This window comes from Triplophysa dalaica, chromosome 3 (genome assembly GCF_015846415.1).
Source record: "Triplophysa dalaica isolate WHDGS20190420 chromosome 3, ASM1584641v1, whole genome shotgun sequence".
NCBI lineage: Eukaryota > Metazoa > Chordata > Actinopteri > Cypriniformes > Nemacheilidae > Triplophysa > Triplophysa dalaica.
The window spans coordinates 19,295,521-19,320,204 of NC_079544.1; the positions used below are offsets into that span (position 1 = coordinate 19,295,521).

Sequence of the window (24,684 nt, forward strand, 5' to 3'; positions counted from 1 at the left end):
TTATTCCTTTTTTCTTTATGCATCATGTACTGATTTATTATAGGACCAAGAGTCATTTTATTTCTCTATCATCCTCTGGGGGCGCTGCACTGCCGATAAACACAACAATCTAGTTGTATTTTTAACAAAAAGTCAAGGTTTTGCTCAAAAAGCTAAAGACCTTCCTCAGCTTGTTTGCGGTGTTCCTGTTATAAATAACAGATGACATACAACAACCAAACACTACACGTGTTAATCATTATACAAAAGAAACCCCTCTCGTACTTCCTGGTGGGCGGTGTCAGCTGACTTTCTCTTATTGTTTTTCTAGAGGTGTCTGTCTGAAGACATTTCTCTATTTCAATCGTTCATTTGAAACTTTCTTCACTCGCATCTCGACGTTGAACTGGTAAGTCTGTTGTTTTAAGTTGCTTAAGATATAATATCCTTTGCGGTACAAGGAGCACTTTTAGCACTTGTTGTATTAAATGGGATCATTAAATGTATGCATTAACCTTAATAAATAAACATGGAATAAACTGCTGCATGAAATATAAGATTAAGAAACGTTCTTTTATATATTTTTTATACTTTATTTCCAGTTGTATGGGAGAAAAGTATTCCCACCCCATAGGCGTTTTTTAATAATTTACAACAACAAACAGATCAAATTGGATGATACAAGTTATAAAAACCAGAAATCCTTTTTAGTCTCAGCAGTTATTTTCAGGTTTTTTTGCTGAGATTTGGACAATTCGATTTAAAACGAATGTGATAACATGAATGACATCTTTTTTATCTTGAAATATATCATATTTTATATATGATATTTATTTATAAAAAAATGTAGCCTACTCTTATACTTTATGTAAATACATAATACAATTGTTATGGTTATAAAATGTACAGTACACAATTGTGATAATACAGTACTTACTAGGCACAATTGCAAATAACTAAACTGCACATAGATCGTAGATTATTTTAGTCTCATATTTACTCTTTTCTTTTCTTTCTCTCGCTCTCTCTCTCTCTCTCTCTCTCTCTCTCTCTCTATCTTTCTCTCTTTCTCTCTCTCTCTCTCTCTCTCTCTCTCTCTCTCTCTCTCTCTCTCTTTCTTTCTTTCTTTCTTTCTCTCTTTCTCTCTCTTTCTTTCTTTCTTTCTCTCTCTCTCTCTCTCTCTTTCTTTCTTTCTTTCTTTCTTTCTTTCTTACTCCTTTCTTTCTATTTATTGTGTTATGTAGCCTATAGCCTACTTGTTGTTTAAGACAATAGAGATGTAAAGGCAAAAATTAAATTAAAGTTTAAAAAGTGGTGAATTTCGGGCTAGACATAAGAATGCTGTATTTCTGGTTGGACTAAAGATATGTTTGTATTTGTATTATTTTGCTGAGGAGCCGTTGTGTAACTACCAAACACTATGGCCGGTTTCAATGACAAGGATTAGCTTAAGCCAGGACTATGCCTTAGTTAAATTAGTATATTTAAATTGCTTTGATAAAAATACATTAGAATACATTACTGATGTGCATCTTGAGACAATACAATGGCAAAGACATATTTAAAGACATGTCAGGGCAATTTATTTTCAGTTAAGATTCCTCAGAATTTTATTTTAGTCTGGGACTAGTTTTAAGCCTTTTTCTGTGAAACTGGGCAATTAATATTTACAGTTGCGTATTATTTTATGATTGCACAATTGTCATGTTTATTTTCCTACAGAAAAAGAACTGAGAAGGACTGTTGTGTTAATACGTCACACTTGATATTCTTTTAAGAACTTTGAAACACAAAATGATGGGTTAGTAACATTTTACATATGTCATTTATAATCTTTCATTAAAAATGAATTTATATAATTTTATATTGTTTTCATAAACGTTTTTCTTCTTCTTATAGATTGTGTCTGTAAGGCTGATGCAAAGCAAATTGTCAACGTTGAATTGTCAGCTGACACTGAAAGCCATATAACAGCACCTGTACTCACTTCTAATATAATAACAGGCAATATTAACATCATACATAATGCTTCTGGTAAGATGTGTGTTACGTACATTTTGTAAGTTATGTTAATGTTACTGCATTTTTCTGTCTCAAAGATTGTAGATTTATAGATTATTGCATTAGTTTCTTATACTATCCACTGAAAATCCGCAGATCTGTACACTGTACAAAAATGCTTAATTTTTTTTATATTTGATACACAAATGTTAATCTTCTGCAGGTATCACTGAGTATCACCCGGACTCTGGGCAAATACAGCCATCAGGTGAATGATGAATTTGACGGTTTTACTTTATTTTTGAAGGGATTTAGAATATTAAAGAAGATAATATCGTGCCATCTACTCTTTTATAATTACATCATGCTTTAACACGTCTTATTGTATATACTGTAGAAACATAAATAGATGTTCCAATAGACACTAATAAGTGACTATAGACTATAAAACTCATATTTCTACAGGAATAAACACAGTGATTCATCAATATAAAAGACAGATTTGCACTGAGTACCAGCATGTTATGGAGTATAACTCACTGCCCGGTGAACACGTGCTGCTGTGTCAGCGCTACATTGAACCTTTGATCATTCGGAGATATAGAGATCGAAAAGAAAGGGAGAAGGAGATCTGCTCTAGAGGAGAGAGTTTCCAGGATGTTCTCAGCTCCAGGAGCAGTAATGAATCTGTCCTGAACTCTCTGTTTGACCCAGATGGCCGTGGAATCACTCCTGGTGCTGTCATACTGCAGGGAAACTCTGGCAACGGGAAATCTTTTGCTGTGCAGAAGATCATGTTGGACTGGGCATCTGGTAACCTCTACAGAAAGGAATTTGAGATTGTGTTTCACCTGAAGTGTAAAGAAATCAACTGCATTCCTGACACAAAGAGTTTGGTGGAGCTCTTGAGCTGGAGTTGCGGTTTAACTTCACATCAGATCTCACTGATGTTACAGAAGTCACCGGAGAGAGTGATGTTCATTATTGATGGGTTTGATGAACTTAGACTCACAGAGGAGATTTATAGCATGACACCACCCACAGATCCACACCAGAGATGTTCACCTGAGCTCATTCTTTGTGCCCTGCTGAAGGGACACGTCCAGCCACAGTCTTTCCTCTTGGTCACCACCAGATCTACAGCTACAGACACACTAACCAAGATGCTCAAAACACCTTACAGTTTTACTGAGATAATGGGCTTCTCTGAAAGAGGGGTGGAGGAATATTTCCAGAAGTTCTTTCAGGATGGTGAACTCTTCAGAAAGGCTTATAAGTTTGTTAAAGCAAATGAAACCCTGTTCACTGCCTGTTCAATTCCTGTTATCTGCTGGATCATCTGCACAGTTATCAGAGAAAGATTCCATGATGGTTCAGATGTAATAAGTGGATTAGAAACGACCACGTCAATATATGTTGACTTTGTGTTCACTCTACTGGAGAATCACTGTCAGGGTTTGAATGAGTCTGTACCGACCCTGCTGAAGAGTCTGGGTCGGCTGGCAGAGAGAGGGATGATGAAACAACAAGTTATGTTTGATGCACAGACTGTCTATAGATTAGTGCGAGACGCTGCCCACAGTCCGTTTCTGTGCAAGTTCCTCTTCAAAAAAAGAATTTGCCAAGAGACGGTGTTCAGCTTCATGCATCTAAGCTTTCAGGAGTTCTTTACTGCTCTGTACTATCTCATTCTGGACAAAGACCGGTCCACAAGGAAACTTACCAAGATATGTTCCCATAATGAGAATCCAAGTTATTATAGTCCACCACGTTTTGCAGATGTGGTGAAGTATGCTTTTGGTCTGTTAAATAAGGACTTGCGATGCACACTTAGGAAACATGGTGTGTTTGTTCATCGAACAACAGTCTCACTTCTGAAAACATGGCTCCTGAATGAGATTAAATACGGCCTTGCTGATCGATCTCCATTTTTTCTTAACTGTCTCTATGAACTTCATGAAAAGAGCTTTGTGGAAGAAGCTATGAATGTCTGGGATAAGATTGACGTGTATGGTGCATTCTTAAGACGAACAGACTGCTGGGCACTGGTGTACTGCGCTCAGTGCTGCCACAGCATCAAAGAAATTATTCTTGTTGATTGTAGATTGACAGCTGAAAAATTGTCTATGATTCTGCCTGCACTTCACAAGTTTGAGAAATTATGGTAAGTACTTGGCACAAAACAGACAGTCATAGACACTTATATTCAAAGGGTGAATCCCGGGGAACACACAAACTGCATATCTATATAATGAAATCATATTTATTTAAAGGACACTGATTTTGGATCAAATACATGATAAACGCCTAAATAAAGAAAATTGGTATTTTTACAATATAGAGTAACAATAGAGTATTTGTTAAGAAGTACCCTATTTTATAAAAATATAATATCTTTTAATGAATTATTATGAAGGTTGACTCCAGAAGACCCAACAGACTCTGATCTTGTTGATCTGATGTGCGCTCTTACAGAAACCCAGACCCTAAGCTCACAGTGGTAATGTATATGATATACCATGGACTCAAAATTCAAACATTCTAAATGTTACATTTTAATTCTGTAGTTCACAGACATTCTGTCTGTGCTGTGAATTGCAGTGTTGATGTTGAGCCCAGAACATATGGTGATTCAGATGGGGGAATTTGGTCTGTCCATTCACTTCAGTTGTCAATCAGTGATGAACTTTCCAGGTGAGTTGTATAATAAGCAGCATGATAAGACAGATAATGTTAGCTGCTCAATAATCATACAAATAGTTTGATTTACTCCTCAGCAATACCTCACATCTATGTAACGTTTACGTTTTAATCCTTCAGAAAAAAACAACCAAATAGATCAAACAATAATGTACCGCACATGTGGTTTGGAAAGGAATTGCTTTCGAAAGTACAAATAATTTTGATAAACATTGATGGGATTCTATAAAGATACGTTTTTTCATTGCGGAAGCTAAAAAGGCTTTGCTGTACCCTATAGTCAATTTCTCCTTAAAGGTATAGAAGTTCTCCCAAAAATAAACATTTATTCGTAATTTATTCACCCATGTATCATTTATACAAGGAGGTAATTTGAGAAACGTGTCAGTGGTTTTTTAACTCATACAATTAAAGTCAATGGGGGCCAATGTTGTTTGGTTACCAATTTTCTTTAAAATATCTTCTTTTGTGTTATTCAGAAGAAGGATATACATCAGGGCAAGTAAATGATGAAAATCATTCTTTTTTCTTGAACTATTCTTAACACCATTTGTAGAAATAATCATTTCAAATGTTCTTATACACACTATAATGAGATCTCTGATCACCTGACTGAAGATGCACATATGCTACCCAGCAAACTAAGACTTAAAATCTTGTTGATTTACAGACTGACTAAAACAACATACTTTATATCTCTGTCGGTGTATATTGATAGCCTAATAAATCTTTGTTTTTGTTTTGTTTTTAGTATCCGATTACAGTTTCCATGGTACAGAAAAAGTTGTGCAGCACGATCACTCTGTTTCACTCTGCCACGGTCAGAACCTATCGACTGGACAAACCTTTTTCAGATACTTCAACAAATCGATTTGGATGCGTTGACGTCAGTCATCTATTCTCTTTCTAAACTGAAAAAGGTGGAACTGTCTGTAGACTGCCTGAATGAAAGCTTGTCTGTTTGGACCCTCTCCGTCAGCAAGAATTGCTCCAGTCTAACAGAACTCAAGTAAGAAATAAGATTTACAAAGCTGGGTTATTTTCAATCCAGAATTGGATCTAAAAAGGACAAACCCAAACATTTTTTTTTTAAGTGTATTACTGGTTTCAGCCATTATACTGTGTATACATCTGCAATTCGAATTATCGCTAGAGACAATTACCATCCTTGCCCTAAACTTATTTCAACATTCTAAGATTTGGGAATTGGGATGCAGGACCAGTAATATATATTCAATCATACAGGATGTCTCTATGTTTATACCTCATTTTCTTTAATAGCCACCATGATAATCATTTTCGATGTTCTTACTTACAAGTTGAAGACTTTAAGCTAATTAAGTAGTCTAAGATTGCCATCAAAATGGACGATTAGTCATACATGGACCTCATGTTTTACATCATTGTCATGGAATTTATTAAATAAATGTGGAAATTAAAGTACTGTTTGAAGAATGAACTTACCAGTTCTCACTATTTAATGTGTGTGTACTGTAGGATCGATGCATATTACCTCCTGGAAGAGGGAATCAAGATCTTGCGAAGGTCACACACAAAGCCAAATTGCATTCTGACCTATAAAGGGTTTGTACTGGCTTTTCATAGATTTCCCATATTTTCTGATATTATTCTTGATTGATTATTTGATTATTACTTTTGCAAAAAACGATTAAATATTAAGCAGTCATAGTGATTGCAGCCTACTCCATAGAAAAGAGTTCGGGTTTATGAAGAGCTCAGTAATGATAACTGTGTTTTGTGATGTAGGTTAAGATGCAAGAAGAAGTCTCATAAATGCACACTTTATCAAGAGCGTGAACTAAACTGCAACCAGATGGTGACAGTTCATGTGGATTGTCAGGGCTTTTCTGAGGAAACTTTGCGAAAGTAAGTTAGCCCAAAATGAGCAATGTTATACACAACCAAAGATTTAGTATTTTATGTGATTCATTTTTAGGTTAGAGTATTCACTGTTCATTTTTACTTTATTAGGTAGTGTCATTGATAACACTTTTTGTAATAACAATAAAGATGCATTAGTGCATTAGTGTGAGCTAAAATGATCTAACAGTAAGTAATATAGTTTTTCAACATTTATTAATCTTTGTTAATGTTAATGCCAACATAATTTTCATGTTAGTTCTCTGTGCTGTTAACTAATGTTAACAGTTACAAAGTGTGAATTTAAAAATGTATTAGTAAATGTTGAAATGAACATTAACGAGGATACAAATGCGATGTTGAAGTTTTAAGCCTCAATTCATTTTTAGTTTGTGCTTTACATTACATTAGCATGTCACAGATTTGAAGAAGAATACTGTAATATATCCTGTTTTATATCAAATATTAACAATACAATAAAATGTGTAGTCCAATTGCATAGATGTAATTGTACATGCATTGAAGTTGGCTAAAATAAACTCCTTCAGTGTAATGACACGTTGTTATTTTGTGATCAACTAGTCTGATTTGACATGATCCCTCACATATCATTACTAAACTAATTCATACATTTGTCATCTCTCTCTTGTCTCTTTCTCTCTGTTTTAAGGCCCTTGTTTTGGGACTAATAACAATGAACTACTGAGGGGACAGGAGTTCTAGAGCTGTGGATAAATGGAGATACATACAAAGTGCAGTTTGATGTTGTGTTTTGTTGTAATAGTATATGTATAGTAAATGTATAGATTAATGCAATGTTAAGTCGCTTTGGATAAAAGCGTCTGCCAAATGCATGAATGTAAATGTAAATATTAAAACATGACAATCTTGAAAGTTTTTTTTTAACCAAATGTGTGCTCTCTTCAATACAGCCATTGGTAGAAAACAACCAATTGTTATTTTTTGTAGCAGATAACTCAATGCTTTGTTTTGAGATTTAATTGTTCCTTTTTTCTTTATGCATCATGTACTGATTTATTATAGGACCAAGAGTCATTTTATTTCTCTATCATCCGCTGGGGGCGCTGCACTGCCGATAAACACAACAATTTAGTTGTAATTCTGACAAAAAGTCAAGGTTTTGCTCGAAAAGACCTTCCTCAGCTTGTCTGGGACTAGTCTTAAGCCTTTTCTGTGAAACTGAGCAATTAATATTTACAGTTACGTCTTATTTGATAATTGTCATGTTTATTTTAATACAAAAAAGGGCTGAGAAGTACTGTTGTGTTAGTACGCCACAATTGATATTATTTTAAAAACTTTGCACCACAAAAGCATCCTGGTGTGGTGAGGAAGGCAGAACGAGAGTCGTGGAGCAGGGCCGGTGGCGTGAGTGATAGTTAGAATCAGCCTTGCACACACCAGTCCCGCATATCTGGAGATGTGGAGATGGTGGTCTAGTGGGTTAAACCACTGAACTGGTAAATAAAAAGGTTGCTGGTTCGATCCCAGCAGCCACCACCAGTGTGTCCTTGAGCAAGACACTTTACTCCATGTTGCTCCAGGGGGGTTGTCCCTGTAATAAGTGCACTGTAAGTAGCTTTGGATAAAAGCATCTGCCAAATGACTAAATAATAAATAATATCTCACCACAGATGGGTTAGTAACATATTACATATGTAATATATAGTCTTTCATTAAAAATGAATTTATATAATTTTATATTGTATTCATAAACGTTTTTCTTCTTCTTATAGATTGTGTCTGTAAGTCTGATGCAAAGCAAATTGTCAACGTTCAATTGTCATCTGACACTGAAAGCCATATAACAGCACCTGTACTGTCTGTCTATGGGACAGTAGAGAATCCCGCTTGCAGTCCATTTCTGTGCAAGTTTCTCTTTAAGAAAAGGGTCGAGCAGGAGACAATGGACATTTTCCAAAATGCATTTATACGCCCTGGATGGGCCCTTCGTGAAGGGGACACCATTTGTAGGGGCGTTCCAAAATAGGGGGCACATCAGAATCACTTTGTGAAGGGCCCTTACAGAAGTCCGTGAGCGAAGGATAAATGCCATGGTCACTTCAAGGAAGTGAGTTCCGTTCTGATGACATGATCTTGGATTACAAGTTCTCACGACACATTTTGAAGCAAATATGGTGCTGGATTTTGACTTTACAAATGTTAGTACAATTATTTAGTTTGTTTGTTTAACACTACTTTTGTCAGTGATAAATATGATTTAAGATGGTTAAATGTAGTATAAGATCATTTATTTTATAGGAAAGAATGTGATATGTCTTATAATAGCTACTTGTTTATAGGTTTCCTTTATCATATATCTCCCTTTTTATTAACAAGTTGAGTGAAAAAACAAGGTGAAATAAGACATACTTAGACAATATTTAACAAGAAATATTAAAAATATTGTTTATTTTCAACAGCTGAGGGCTGGATTCCGAGTGCACGTGCAGCGTTGTCAAGGTAACATTTGGCCAGTCATTCTTTTTGTAAAGGGAGATCCAAATACACACACGAGAGACAGTAATGCCCTACACCCTTTAAAGGGAGAAGGGCATAGGGATGCTCACTTCCGTTTGGAAAATGCCCCGTTTTCAGCTTCATGCATCTCCTCTTTCAGGAGATGTTTACTGCTCATTCTGGATAAAGATCAGTCCGTAATGAAAGTAACCCAGCTACAGTATGCCCCACTGGTGGCATATGTTGTGTACCGCAACATTTTGAAGATATGGTGAAGCTTGCATCTGATCTTCTGAATGAAGACTTGCAATGCACACTTGGCAAATATGGTCTGTTTGATCATCCAGATGCACAGGCTTATCTAAAAACATGGGTCCAAGGTTTTGAAACACTGTTTATATTAAAATGTCTCTACATATTCCATGAAAATAACTTTGTAGAAGAAGCTATAAACGTCTGCGATAAGATTCATTCATACAGTATATCTGTAAGATGAAACAGACCTTTGGCCCTTGGTTTACTGCTCTTAGTGCTGTCACTGCATCAAAGATTTGATTCTCTGTTGCAGGGTAACATCTGAAAAGTTGTCTCTAATTCTACCTATTCTGCACAAGTGTGAGAAAGTAATTTACTACCATTGCGCTAGATATTTCCAAATCAAGTCTCCTTTTTGGATTTTAAACAAATGGAAATAATTGTGTAGTTCACCGACAGGCATAAGGATAGTAACACATGCCAGCAGCCAGTACAATTGTTTTATCTCAAGATGCCCACCAGTAATGTTTTCTTTCTTAAGCATTTTATAAAAGGGACTTAAATATCCTAATTTAACTAAGACATAGTCCTGGCTTGAGATAAGCCTTGTCTGTGAAACCGGGCCTATACGTCAAACTAAAAGTATATTAGTTTGAACTAATAGAACTAGTATATTGAAACCTTGTTGTCTTTCTGTTGCTGTTAAACAACTGTAAATTATTTTAAAATGTAAAAGTGAGTTAACTTTTTTAAATTTTGATAATTTTCTATTTTTCAGGGATGTATACCTGATGTACAAAATTATCCATAATCTTGCTCCGCCTCCTCTTAGGGGATGCCTGGCCCATAATGGCTGTGCTGGTAGGACAAGAGCATCTGCTAGGGGAAATTAAGTACCGCAGTATAGAATAAACACCTTTGGTCAAACAGCATTTTTAACAGCGAGTAGTGAGGTTATGGAATTCCTTACCTACAAACATCCGAAGCATTGACAGATACACAGTTTTTAAAAATTAATCTTAAGCACTGGCTACTATCAGAACAAATTTGCAACCCTATGACTGTTGTAAATCCCGTGCTTTTTATATGCTGTTTTTATTAATCTTACATTTCTGGATATATGTATTGTGATGTTTGTTCTATGTGGTTTATATGTAATATTGTATGTTATTTTATTTGTTTGCCTGCTCAGGGACAGCAGATATAAATCAGCTATTAGCTTACTCTGGTGCAATTACTTTTAGTTATCCAGGTAAAAATAAACAATAAAGTAAATGCCATCACTATATTAAAAAAGTCTGTACAGTGATTATCTTTATTTTATTTTGAATCTTGCATCTAGAAAAACCAACAGTCTCTGATTTTGCTGATCTAATGTGTACTCTGACAGGAAGACCCTGAGCTCACAGTGGTAATGTTTTACCATGTTATGCCCACATGCACTTCATCATCTACATAATTATTTTGTGTTCATTTCTATTTGACATTTAGCTAATAAGCTTTTGTGTCTGTTGTGATTTGCAGTGTTGATATTACTTGTCATACAGAAGGTTTCTTCCATTTCCTTCATTTGTCATTCAGTAATGAACTGCTCAGGTGTAAGCAGGTATAGTTTAAATAGCATCTTCTCATTTTAAGCAGAGAAAACCTTAAGACAGATCTCAACTCAACTCAACAACTTTATTTATGTAGCGCTTTTTAAAATTTTCATTGTTAAAAAGCAGCTGTACACATTGAATACAAGTATGAATTCTAAAGCAGCCCCCCCCTGCCAGGCAGATAGTGCAAAATAATATGCATACGTCGGTGAGGAAACCAAAACTCCCATCGAGAAAAAAACCCTCAGGGGAACCCAGGCCCAACCAGGGGATTCCAGTTCCCCTCTGGCAAAAGCTGCTGCCTCTGCACAAGCTCAGCAGTGCTTGCACAACAAGTCTTAATAAAAATATAAAAATGAAGGATTTAAGATTATCATTAACAATCTAATAGCATTTGAAATGTTGTAGGAAAAACAAAGTTGTCGCGTCCTTTATCCAGCTCTATCCTCTTAGCTCTTGTCAGGTCACCGCTTCCCATTCTCAGCTCTGCCATCAGGTCTGGGCATGAACTGCATCCTGCGGTAACCTCTGAACAAAGAGACAAGACTGGCTGAGAGTAGAGTACTGTTCTGCACTCTTTGATGCAACAAGTACATCATTTGTTGTTGGATGTGTTCCTGGTTCCGGTTGATCTAAATAATGCAGCCCAAATCCTCTGAGGATTAATATTATGGAGGTGTAGTGTATGCAAGATTAAAAAGATGAGTCTTTAATCTAGATTTAAACTGACAGAGTGTGTCTGCTCCCGGACATTGCAGGGAAGAATATTCCAAAGTTTAGGTGCTAGATAAGAAAAGGATCTACCACCTGCACTTGATTTTGAAATTCTAGGTATTACCAACTGACAGGACGCCTGAGAGCGTAATGTACGCGGAAGTCTGTAATACAATAGAAGTTCATTCAAATACTGCGGCGCTAGACCATGTAGGGCTTTATAGGTAATAAGCAAGATCTTAAAGTTAATGCGATGCTTTATAGGTAACCAGTGCAAGGTTGACAGAACCGGGGTTATATGCTCATACTTTTTTGTACGTGTAAGAATTCGAGCTGCCACGTTTTGAATCAGTTGCAGTTTTTGTAATAGGCCTGCAGGGCAACCACCTAAAAGTGCATTACAGTAATCTAGTCTTGATGTCATGAATGCATGAATTAATTTCTCTGCATCTGACAGTGACAGCATATAACGTAATTTAGATATATTCTTAAAATGGAAAAATGCAATTTTACATGTGTTGGCGACATGGCTTTCAAATGACAAACTATCGAAAACTATTGAGTACTATCGAATACAACGGCAAGATTCTTAGCTGATGACGAGGATTTTATGGAGCATCCGTCAATCGTTAAGCAATATTCTTGGTTGTTACGCATAGCAGTTTTCGGTCCAGTAAGTAACACTTCTGTTTTGTCCAAGTTTAGTATTAAAAAATTGTTACTCATCCACATTTTTAAGTCAACTATGCAATCCTTTATTCGATGAAACTGCTGGGTTTCGTGAGGCTTCGAGGAAATATAAAGTTGAGATCTATGTTTAACCGTGAACAATACCTTTACTTTAGTCCTCAGTCTGCCAGATATCACCTCTATCAAACAATGTATACTCTTAAGATTCTGTAACCTACAAAAAAACCCTTAAAAAGTTAACCAGATCAAGCAATAATGTCAATGTACTGATGGGATAAAGGTTAATTTCAGCAATATATTTTTAGCTTTTTTTCAATATTAAAACCTACAATGAGCTTTCCCCATAATGGATATCACCACTGAATTATACATGATGTGATTAATATTAAACTATGAATGATAAAACTATCTTCAGCAATGTGCTAAACAAGGACTTACAATATTAATATTAACATTACAGTATAACAAAACGTTATGTCCTTGTTTAGCACTTGCTAAAGATAGTTTTATCATTCATAGTGTAAAATACATTTTCACAATAATGTATAATTACGTGGAAAGTTCATTGTTATTTACAGTATGTTTTGGTAGTTTAAAAAGCTAATATATTGCTGAGAATTTGAATTTCTCAAAAAGTCAGATTTGTAGCATCTATGTCTGCATAAAACACCTTTATCCCAGGACAGATTCATGACTGCTTGTCCAAAAAGATGATAATAAATAAAGCTCATAATTTGCCTGGGGGCTGTGTTTTCCCAGAATCTGGGTGACAGTGATACGTAAATCTATATAAACATGCATCATTTACATAAAATCCAGAATGTATACAGTACACTTATGTCTTACCACTAGCATTGTGTATTTTTTGAAGATTGACTGTTATTGTATTAGAACTGATTACAGATGCTGTGATGTGCCCTTCAATGTGAGCCACAGTACTGACTTGGCTCTGCATCAGCTCCAGAGATGCCCCTTCTACAGCAGCGCTATAGGGAAATGTAGGTTTAAATGTACTATACCATAGTATACTTGTCACGAAACATATGGTGATAGAACCCAAATGCAGGCAGCGGTATGGGGTAACAAAAGATTTTAATAAACAAAACAAAAACCCACAATGGGGTAAAATACAGGGGATAAACAAAGACAGCCAAACAGGAACGAAAAACTCTCGTAGGGTAACAAACTGTAACAAAAATCAAAAGGATCCAAAAACAGGAACAGAGCACTGGAAATGAACACTGGGACACAGCGTATGGATAACTCCTTGGAACAAGCGTTCAGACAGCCAAACGGACATCAAAGTTTACAAGTATGTACAAGAACAAACGAGCACAGGACAGAGAATACAAGGGCATTAAATAGGGAGACGAGCAAAGGATAATTACAATAGGCAGGTGTGGGTAATAAAACACTCAAGGGAAGCTAACGAGGAGACGAGAGGGGCGGGGCCATAGACGAGACACAAGAAGGCGCATGACAGCCAAAATCTAAGCCATGCCATGTCCTTCTCACACAAACCCTAGACTTAGTCATGACTCCGCTGCAAGAATAAGAATAAACATGACATGATAGCGGAATCATGACAATACTATATATTATAATATGATATGATAGAATAGAATAAGATAAATGATATGATACAATACATGCTGTAATATGTTTCCAATTCATTTTTTTCTTGTGAAACTCTTACAAGTTCTTTAAATAAACTCAAGTTTGACATACTCAGTCCTTTTATCTGTAAGAAAAAAAGCTACAATTTGAAAATAAGATGCAACTGTAAATATTACACAAACAATGTAATGTGACAAAACAATGCTGTGACACTGGTTAAACGCTGACTGTATCAAAGACAAACAAGTCTCCAGTCAAACCAGAAATACAACATTCTTTGTTTTAACTTTGGTCTAAAACGTTTCTACAAAATTGTTTTTTATATGCTTCTAAACAAAGAAACATCATGCCATATATCTACATCTCAAAGATTTATAACTCCTGAGATAAAAAATGACACAACTGAATGAACGTTTTTATTTTATAGTTTTAAAAAAAATTCTGAGCTGAAAACTCATGGTGAGCACCAGAGATAACTACTATGAATAAAGTCTTCCAGAGTTTTATAACCTCTAATATTGCTCTATTAAAGGTTTTAACTTTGATATAAATTATTCAAATAAGGACAAAAGGGACTGGAAATACTTTTCATTCATGCAACGGTCAACAAAATAAACTAAAACATAAATATTTACAAATCTAATATTCCATACAGCATGTTTATCTGCATTTGTTTATGAACGCTCATGAACACATTTACATATATGCATTTGGCCGACGCTTTTATCAAAAGTGACTTACATTGCATTATCCCATACATTTACACATAGGTATGTGCAACACACATAGGTGTGTGCATTCCCACACTTTCACCGTCGCAAAAAAGATTTTTGCATAACAACAACTAAAAGGGCTCCTTCTATTAAAAGAAAACAGAAGACATAGAGTTACCAGATCAAAATTAAAACCATGTTTGGAAGAAAAAGGAGACAATAGAGAAGACTCCTCAGACGCTTGCTGAGAAATAATAGAAAGTTGGATAACACTACACAGTAGGAAGCAAGAGGATAGTTTCTTTTGTTATGTAGATAGTGGTGGACGATCACACCACCTGTCCATCTATGCCTGATTGTCTATGCTCGTCTGACCATTTAAAAGAACTCCAAGTTACGTGATGGGGTTTTGAGCTACATCTTGGCTTTTTGTCAGAGAGAAAAATAAGATTCTTGCATTTAGGTATTTTAACATACTGGTGTGTGTTGATACTCTGACTTGTTTGTGTATCCTACACCTTTGGGCTGTGATTGGGATATGATTCTTGTTTTCTTTGTGCATATTGGTGCTAAAAGCAAAATGCATCCACAGAACAAGATAATGTGTCAAAGTCTCTACAAGAAGTTTATTAACAAAACAAAAAAAACTGTTTTATCGCTCTCGTGGCCATTCCTCTTGGATATTCCAACATACAACTTTCAATCTTGATATTTCAATCTACGAGCATAAAGCTGTCAAGAGTTAAAAAACAATATATACATTGCTCAAAACCTCTTCAAAAAGTACTATACATTAAGTCAACAGTACAGGCTATATGGCTTCTGCTAGCACACCCTGTGAGGTGGCCACCATCTTGATACTCTTTCTGTCACAGAATCTGCGTATATAAACCAAGCGCAAGACAAAGAAGTATCATCCAAAAGGGTTTAATAATTCTACATGGAAAACAGCCTCATACACACATGTAACACAAGATAAAACCAGACAATGAACACAGGCAAACACAGTGCTTTAATACAAAGGCAAACATCAAAGGCAAGAGCTGCCAGAAACTGCCGATGAGCCGGAAGAAGTGAGATTCCCTCCAACCTCATGAGATAACTCATGAGCAGAGGAGCTTAACATTATAACTTAGATAACCATGTCGTAAACCATATACACTGCATTATGTCAAATGAAACATATTGACTTTTGGAATAATGATTCAACTTTAGACCAATTAGCAACTTTCTTGGCCCTGCAGTATATATAATATATGTACAGCCACGGCAAAATAGGAGAACATTTCAGAGGCTGTTTTTCTGATTTTAAAATTTACTATTTATAGGTAGCCTATGTGTGTTAAGGTAAAATTATCATTTTTATTTAATTCTGTTATCTACTTACAATATTTTTTACCAAATTTCAAATAAATTATAGTCTCTATTTGTATTTATTTGCAGAAAATATAAACTGGAGAAACGGGTCAAAACAACAGAAAAGTTGCTTTGTGTTTTTTTTCAGACCCTAAATACTGCAAAGAGAACATTACACCAGTAATGTATAGTGACAAGTACATATATTTAGGAAATATATTTTTTATGCATTTAGAACATCTTCATAAACATTTTTAGTAAAAGTAAAAACTAATAACTATTACCATATACAACATCAATATCTGCACTTTATGTATTTCATATTTCTGTCTCCATCCAAAGCTTTAAGAACTTCTGTCCCATCTGTAGTTCACTTAGCTGTAGCTTTAGTCCCGAAACAAAGGCCTTCAAACAAAGTGAGAGAAAAGAGTTTATTCTAGCTATGGCCACCAGTTGATGTGCAATACTTTTGTACTACACCTGCAGTAATTGGACTGTACATTACACAAAATGAGTGTAATATTGCATAAGTGCATAAATACAAATAAAAAATGCAATTCTTTAATGATTCATAGTTACTGCTAATTACTTAAAAATCATACATAACTAATAATTGTTTTTGAAACCAGTTGTTTTTTAAACTTACTTTCGCAATTTCTCATCAGAAAAGCCCTGACAACTGACTGTCAATTTGACGTATTGGTCGCATCTGTACCTACAAATCAGAACAAAACACAGTATCATTACTGAGTCCATCACAAATCTAACATGCTTTCTACAGAGTAAAGTCCTTATGAAAATGAACCATGTTGTTTATTTTGGTGAAAGTTTGGTGAACATGTTTCTGGTATATTGATTAAGGGAAAACCATGGTTTTACTGCAGTTACCATAGTTTTTTGGTTTTAACTGTACTGAAACCATGGTTCATTTTTGGAAGGGAAGGAGATGTCAAAAATAATATTAGTCAATGAATAATTGAATTGTGTTCTCAATACAAATTGTCTGCTTAAAAAGATCTGGATTATACAGTTGTATAGAACATGATGACACTTGTATGTTGTGTTTTTTTAGTTGAATGCTTCAGTCCACATTGTTTGTTGATATAAGGCGATTTCAAAAGTTCTCCATTCATATACAGCAAGCAGTTCTGGACTAAACAGGACGGTGAGAAAAATTGTCAACTTTACAATCAGAAAATATGAGATATGTACAATAAACCAGAACAAACCCTTTAAATGTCATAGTGCAATTTGGCCTTGTGTGTGCACTTTGCAAGATCCTGATTCCATCTTCAAGTATAGAGTCAGCATTTATTCTACAGTACAAACACACATTAAAGAGATTAAACATTTCAGGGTATAGTAAATTCATTCCTCATATTTTGCTTCCTACGCACTTATTTGAACAATTCCGTTAAAAATGAACTGTAACATAAGTTCCATATATGATTGATTTTATCTCTGCTGGTAAGTCTAAAAACACGTTTTGTAAATTTTGTAACTATGTGATGGTAGCAGATAAACCAGGTGCAAAATAGACACTTACAAGATAGAAACATGTATGATAGAATATATTTTTAAGATTAATTAAACATTTGAAATGTTATATTCCCTGGCACCTGCTTACCAAATCTATCTTTTGAGTTAATCTTTTTCTTACCTGAGTTTTGTTAGATCAGGGCAATTCTGGCTGATTGAGAGGGCCCCAACACATAAGTTTGCATTCAGGTAGCCTACATTCAGTTCCACCATTTTTAGTTTAGACAAAGATTGGATGGCAGACATCAAGGCATCCAAATCCATGAGGGGAAATGTTTGAAAAAGTTTTGTCCCGTCGATAGGCTCTGAACATGGCAGAGTGAGACGAAGTGACCGAACCACATAATCATCAACGTTCCAAGAGATGTCAATACTAAAAACAAAATAAATGCATTGTATCCGTTACAGCCACAGAGATAAATCATAGAAACCATGTTGTTATTCACTTTTCAAATTATCTTTTGTGTTCCTCAGAAAAAATAATCATACAGTTTTTGAATGACATTAGGAACAGTAAATAATTACATTCTTTCATAACTATTTTTTTAAGAAGATTTTAGACAGTGTTATTTATCTATTTGCATAAAAACTCATTTTTAAAGAATAGTAATTGTCTTTGCTAGCACGATTTTTTACTTTTGTAAGCAATCTCTTTTTTAAAATCTCCTGAGGCTGCAAATGTGGTACTTTACTCTTTCATCTATGTGGATGCCTGGTTTAACTGTTTCTGAAGATTTTCCATTTTAAAGAACATGCGTGTGTTAGATAGATACAAGTTATTTGCGAGACTGAGGACTTAAGAAAAAAAACTGTATTATAGTTATTGAACAGATAACATAATGCCTGCTTGATAACTCACCTGAACAGCTCTTCACTGACTGACAAAGAAAGGGAGTAAAAAGATGAGTCTTGAATGCTAACATCAATACTGTAAATAAAAGCGAAGAAAACTGTCTATGAAAACATCAAATTAAAATAAACACTGAAGAATAATAGTGAATGTGGGCATAATATATTTAATTTGTGTCAGTGGTAGGCTTTTACCTTTGTGAGCTCAGGGTCTGTCTTTCTGTAAGAGCACACATCAGATCAGTAAGATCAGAGTCTGATGGTTCCGTTACGGTTAACCTTTGAAATCAAATTGAGACCATTACTGTGCAGAAAATGTCATTTGCATTAATGTTAACAATGTAGTCAGGCTATTTGACACACTCTTGTTTAACAGTGACAGGACAAGCACATTTCAACATTAACCTCCATCTTGTGCCATTATTAGTTCTGACAGTTCTAAGACATACTTTATTTGTTCAGAATCCAAGAGCTAACCCGCCATAGGCAGCATAATAATTAAAAAACAATTTAATGGTATTGCTTAAACAACAGTGATCAGATTGTATTATATTGCTGTTATAAACTCTCTACATTTTGTACAGACTGTGGGGTATTACAGATTTAGGGCCAGATTTACTAAAAGGTTGAGGCAGCACATACCTCTTTTCGTGTAAAAACAACTACTTTCGGTATTTAGCATAGAAAATTAGCACTGATGTTGCATGGAAACAGCTATTTTTGCGACTAACCATTGCATATGCATATGTCGGAGTTTCCTTTTCACCTCCCATCTGCGGTTTTTCATTGCTCTCTCGTGCTATTTTGCCCTGTTTAGTAAAGCTGGCCCTTAGCCTGTGATTTTGTGTGATTATTTAAACAGAACAAGACATGACATGCTTACATCTTTGGACAAATTGCGATACTTACCGTAAGTCCTTAACCTTGCGGAGAACAGGCAGACTAATAGACAACTCTTGTGATCCTAAATATAAATCGAAGATTTCTCCGATGCTGTGGCTCCACTGAGTACAATACACCAGCGCCCAACAATCTGCTCTTCTGAAGTGTTGACCATGTGCATAAATGTAATCCCAGTCCTGCATAACTTCTTTCACAAAGCTTGATTCATGGAGTTCATAGAGATAGTTAAACATTAATGGTGCATAGGAATAATCAAGCTCATAAAGGAACCATTTTTTCAGATAGGCTTGTGTGTTTTTATCAACCAACAGACCATGTTTCCCAAGTGTGCATTGTACATCCTCATTTAACAAGCCAAAAGCAAACTTCATCACATCAGCAAAACGTGGTGGGGCATGATTATAAACATCAGGCCTATCTTTAAAGGAAGATAGCTGGGTTAGTTTCATCATGGACTGGCCATCATCCACAAATACAAAGTACAAAGCAGTAAAGAACTCCTGAAAGCTGAGATGCATGAAGCTGAACATCGTCTCTTGTCGGGTCCTTTTCTTAAAGAGAAACTTGCACAGAAACGGACTGCAAGCGGGATTCTGCATTGTCCCATAGACAGTCTGTGCATCAAACATAACTTGTTGTTTCATCATCCCACTCTCCGCTAGTTGACCCAGACTCTTCAGCAGGGTCGGGACAGACTCACTCAAACCCTGACAGTGATGTTCCAGTAGAGTGAACACAAAGTCAACATATATGGATGTGGCTGTTTCCAGACCACTTGTTACATCTGCACCATCATTGAATCTTTCTCTGATAACTGTGCAGATGATCCAGCAGATAACAGGAATTGAACAGGCATTCAACAGGATTTCATTTGCCTTCACAAACTTATAAGCCTTTCTGAAGAGTTCCTTATCCTGAAAGAACTTCTGGAAATATTCCTCCACCCCTTGTTCAGAGAAGCCCATTATCTCAGTAAAACTGTAAGGTGTTTTGAGCAGCTTGGTTAGTGTGTCTGTAGCTGTAGATCTGGTGGTGACCAAGAGGAAGGACTCTGACTGGACGTGTCTCTTCAGCAGGGCACAAAGAGTGAGCTCAGGTGAACATCTCTGGTGTGGATCTGTGGGTGGTGTCATGCTATAAATCTCCTCTGTGAGTCTAAGTTCATCAAACCCATCAATAATGAACATCACTCTCTCCGGTGACTTCTGTAACATCAGTGAGATCTGATGTGAAGTTAAACCGCAACTCCAGCTCAAGAGCTCCACCAAACTCTTTGTGTCAAGAATGCAGTTGATTTCTTTACACTTCAGGTGAAACACAATCTCAAATTCCTTTCTGTAGAGGTTACCAGATGCCCAGTCCAACATGATCTTCTGCACAGCAAAAGATTTCCCGTTGCCAGAGTTTCCCTGCAGTATGACAGCACCAGGAGTGATTCCACGGCCATCTGGGTCAAACAGAGAGTTCAGGACAGATTCATTACTGCTCCTGGAGCTGAGAACATCCTGGAAACTCTCTCCTCTAGAGCAGATCTCCTTCTCCCTTTCTTTTCGATCTCTATATTTGTTGTTGATCAAAGGTTCAATGTAGCGCTGACACAGCAGCACGTGTTCACCGGGCAGTGAGTTATACTCCATAACATGCTGGTACTCAGTGCAAATCTGTCTTTTATATTGATTAATCACCGTGTTTATTCCTGTAGAAATATGAGTTTTATAGTCTATAGTCACTTATTAGTGTCTATTGGAACATCTATTTATGTTTCTACAGTATATACAATAAGACGTGTTAAAGCATGATGTAATTATAAAAGAGTAGATGGCACGATATTATCTTCTTTAATATTCTAAATCTCTTCAAAAATAAAGTAAAACCGTCAAATTCATCATTCACCTGATGGCTGTATTTGCCCAGAGTCCAGGTGATACTCAGTGATACCTGCAGAAGATTAACATTTGTGTATCAAATAAAAAAAAATATTAAGCATTTTTGTACAGTGTACAGATCTGCAGATTTTCAGTGGATAGTAAAATAAATAAATGCAATAAATCTACAATCTTTGTGATAGAAAAATGCATTAACATTAGCATTACTTCGAAAACGTCATAACACACGTCTAACCAGAAGCATTATGTATGATGTTAACATTGCCTGTTATTAAATTAGAAGTGAGTACACATGCTGTAATATGGCTTTCAGTGTCAGCTGACAATTCAACGTTGACAATTTGCTTTGCAAGGAATTTGTTCTGGTTACAGGATATCTTTTGTCTTAAACACACAGCATAGGCTACATAACACAGGACATTGAAATTAGGAGTAAGAAAGAAAGAAAAGAGTTAATGAGACTAAAGGATAAAATATATAAATGGTGCAGTTTATTTATTTGCAAGTGTTCATAGGATGAATTGTATATTTATAACCTTAAAACATATATTATATATTTAGATAAAGTATAAGAGTACAAAATCTTATATATAAATATATATAAAATATTATATATTTTAAGATAAAAAAGATTAAATAGAAAGTTTTCACATTTGTTTTAAATCCATATGCCCAGTTCTAAGCAAAAACACCCGAAAATAACTGCAAAGACTTAAAAGGATTACTGATTTTTTACTTCAACATAACTCTATTATCATCCAATTTTATATGTTTGTTGTTGTAAATTGTTATGACAGGCATATATGGACATTATAGGGGCTGGAAATACTTTTCTCTCATGCAACTGACAAAAAAGTATAAAAAAATCTGAAAGAAAGTTTTATAATCTAATATAATGCAGCACTTTATTCCATATTTTTATGAAGGTTTATACATAGCTCAGCTAATGACCATGAGAGGGAGAAGACAGTATCAACATCAAAGAGTCTAAATTTTATAATGGCTAAAAATATATTGTATATATTAAATTCGCAATTATTTTTGGTTATAAATATGCATTGTATCGTTTCTGACCAAAGGAAAACAGTTTTCCTTTTACAAATGTATGAAAATAGACCAAATAGCTTTTCTTTACTTTCCTTTTTATTTTCTTAGCATTGTTTTTATTTATTTTTTTCTCTTACAAGCACCTTATCTACAGAAAAAAATGTGTGTCTGTATTCAGTTAGGCTGCCTGTGAGTGCAACCAGATGACGTCATGGAAAAAGAAAATCGCAGACTCCTTAGGTTAAAATGAGCATCACATACAGGTTTTTTTAAGGAAAGCAAAATATTTGATGCGCGCAGAGATGTATGGCTTAATCGGTTGTTATATCCTTACACAACTTGCAGTTGTCGTTAGAAACGCATCAAATATTTTCCTTTCCTCAAAAAAAAACCTTTATGCCCAAATTAAAATCTTCGAGAAGTGCTCTTACTCAGATCTCTAAGTAGACACGCTGCATGCTTTTCCAGTCCAGAATAAAAAGCAGATTTAACAGCGTTTCCTCCGGAGTGCAAGACGTCACCCAACACTCTCATTTTCTCCTGGTTGGTAGCTGCTACTTTGATCTTGCTGTAAGACTCGCTTCCCAGCATTTTATTTGACCAAAGCTCATCTGCTATTGGCATCACCGCAATGCCCACCCTCTGAACGAGTTCCGCCCAGTTAGAGTCCACAAACTGAGCACCTGGTGGATCATTAATAACAAATACAGATAGTCATGGCAATAATCATGGTCATTTATAACATCTTCCTCCAAAAATTACCCACATTTTAAGCATAATTTTAGGTGGAAAATCATGGTAAAACCATGGTAACTGTAGTGAGACAATGATACATTTGTGGGTATGGTTTAACTACACATACAACAGTTAAACTGGGTTTACTGTAGTACAGACATGGTTAAGGGATGACTTAAGGCTAAAATACAAACTTTTGCTCAGATTTTCAGTCTGGACTTCTTGCAGAAAGTCTGTGCCAGTCTGCAGATTTGTTAGTGTGTTATTACATCTAGTTAAAAGAAATCTGTTCAGATTTTAAAAGTTGTGTATTCCAGCTATTAGTTAATACATATTATTGTGTGTTGAATCCAAGGTTCAGCTGAACTGTTACGCCTCCTTAAGGCCCTTCTTGAAATTATTACTGCATGCATTTATTACTGAAGCCTAACTTTTTTTTTTTTTTATCAAATTACTTTAAAATTAAACCGTAAATGTGAGGCCCCTTTGAAAACCTGGTTTGGACATCGGGATTGTTTGTCTATAAATTTAAGATGAAATTTTATTTTCTCAACTTCATGTTACATAAAAAACTGAGCACCTGGTGGATCATTAATAAAAACGATAGATAGTCTTTGCAATAATAATTGTAATTTACTACATAATATCTTCCACAAAAAATTACCCACAGCATACGCATATGATTTTAGGTGGAAATATCATGGTTAAACTATGGTTACTGTAGTGAGACAATGGTACATTTGTGGGTATGGTTTAACTACAAATACAACAGTTGAACTGGGTTTATTGTAGTAGTACAGACATGGTTAAGGGATGACTTATACATATTACATATTAATGTGGGGTGACAGCACAACTGTTACTCCTCCTTCTGGCTCTTAATGAAATTATTAATGGATTCATTTATTACCGATGCCTTACTTTTATTTTTATATCAAAATACTTAAAAATTTAACAGTTAATGTGAGGCCCCCATCGAAAACCTGATTTAGACATTGGGATTGTTCATCTAAAAATGTATTTTCTCAACCTCCTATTAGCAAACTTGTAAGTTAGTATTACAGTCACCGAGATTCACAGTAATACCTAACTTTTTAAAAGTAATTTATTATAAAAGTATTTTACTTACAAATTTCGTCATCATCCATGTCTCACAACAAGAATTCGGGAAAGATGTCTGAAATTATCCAATAACAATGAAACGTTAAATCGCATATTTCGTATTGCAACAGCACCTGCGAAACTATTAACAATTTAACAGCATATAGGTCGAAAAACTACCCAAAACTGGGAATGCAAAAACTCGCTCTCCTGGGGCAGTAGAAGTGAAGCAGAATGTTGCGCTCAGTCGCCAAGGCTTTTTCAGAAAGTAGCTACTTTTCGACAAAGTCACCAAGTTGGCAACACTGGTTTGTCCGCCCAAACGTTGAGGTGAAACAGAAACAGGAAGTCAACATCAGTGTTTTCAATTTTATGGGTGTAGTAGACTATAGAGTGAGAATCTTTGACCGCAATTTAAAGCTCAATACCATTCCAAGGAAATTACCTGCAGGTCATAAGAAACTGTAACATGTAGACGTCAGGTATAATGCATACCTTTTAGATTTAATATAAAATAAACAAACATTACCATACTGTATGGGCTCAATCACGAAACATACCACAGTTTAAAGTTCAACAGCATTTAGAGAGAATAGCAATCTGTAACATGTACCTAGGCGTCAGGATAAAGCAATTGAA

General features: G+C 35.4%; 2 protein-coding genes across 5 annotated transcripts; one reads left to right on the top strand and one right to left on the bottom strand.

The window, feature by feature from the left end:
• The first annotated feature begins 284 nt into the window (after window positions 1-284).
• nlrp3l (NACHT, LRR and PYD domains-containing protein 3-like) lies at window positions 285-8,525 on the top strand. Of its 2 annotated transcripts, XR_008906348.1 has the most exons (12): window positions 285-388; window positions 1,702-1,780; window positions 1,879-2,013; window positions 2,204-2,248; window positions 2,446-4,144; window positions 4,397-4,480; window positions 4,582-4,674; window positions 5,432-5,689; window positions 6,178-6,264; window positions 6,448-6,567; window positions 7,232-7,313; window positions 8,319-8,525. XR_008906348.1 is itself a non-coding variant. In XM_056744675.1 (11 exons), the coding sequence occupies exons 2-11, from the start codon at window positions 1,774-1,776 to the stop codon at window positions 7,248-7,250; spliced, it is 2,547 nt and encodes an 848-aa protein (XP_056600653.1). In that variant the 5' UTR covers window positions 285-388; window positions 1,702-1,773; the 3' UTR covers window positions 7,251-8,177. The 2 variants fall into 2 exon arrangements, 1 of the variants encoding a protein (XP_056600653.1); XM_056744675.1 differs by lacking the exon at window positions 8,319-8,525 and having other exon boundaries at window positions 7,232-8,177.
• Window positions 8,526-15,589: 7,064 nt separating this feature from the next.
• Window positions 15,590-24,399, bottom strand: LOC130418486 (NACHT, LRR and PYD domains-containing protein 1 homolog). 3 transcript variants are annotated; one of them, XM_056744672.1, is made up of 11 exons: window positions 24,226-24,399; window positions 24,074-24,121; window positions 22,641-22,892; window positions 21,170-21,214; window positions 19,283-20,972; window positions 18,569-18,652; window positions 18,384-18,452; window positions 17,646-17,897; window positions 17,215-17,301; window positions 16,632-16,700; window positions 15,590-16,390 (listed from the first exon to the last, which is right to left on the bottom strand). In XM_056744672.1, the coding sequence occupies exons 2-11, from the start codon at window positions 24,090-24,092 to the stop codon at window positions 16,372-16,374; spliced, it is 2,586 nt and encodes an 861-aa protein (XP_056600650.1). In that variant the 5' UTR covers window positions 24,093-24,121; window positions 24,226-24,399; the 3' UTR covers window positions 15,590-16,371. The 3 variants fall into 3 exon arrangements, with proteins under 3 accessions (XP_056600650.1, XP_056600651.1, XP_056600652.1); XM_056744673.1 differs by lacking the exon at window positions 18,384-18,452; XM_056744674.1 differs by lacking the exons at window positions 15,590-16,390; window positions 16,632-16,700; window positions 17,215-17,301 and having other exon boundaries at window positions 17,782-17,897; window positions 18,384-18,402.
• Window positions 24,400-24,684: the final 285 nt, after the last annotated feature.

What these genes read in the sequence shown, in the direction of transcription:
- nlrp3l (XM_056744675.1), top strand. An exon ending in CATCATACATAATGCTTCTG is followed by an intron (nt 2,014 to 2,203) that starts GTAAGATGTGTG and finishes AATCTTCTGCAG; the next exon opens with GTATCACTGAGTATCACCCG. An exon ending in TGCATTCTGACCTATAAAGG is followed by an intron (nt 6,265 to 6,447) that starts GTTTGTACTGGC and finishes TTTGTGATGTAG; the next exon opens with GTTAAGATGCAAGAAGAAGT.
- LOC130418486 (XM_056744672.1), bottom strand. An exon ending in CGCAAGGTTAAGGACTTACG is followed by an intron (nt 18,653 to 19,282) that starts GTAAGTATCGCA and finishes TTGATTTCAAAG; the next exon opens with GTTAACCGTAACGGAACCAT. An exon ending in CAGACCCTGAGCTCACAAAG is followed by an intron (nt 18,453 to 18,568) that starts GTAAAAGCCTAC and finishes TTTTATTTACAG; the next exon opens with TATTGATGTTAGCATTCAAG.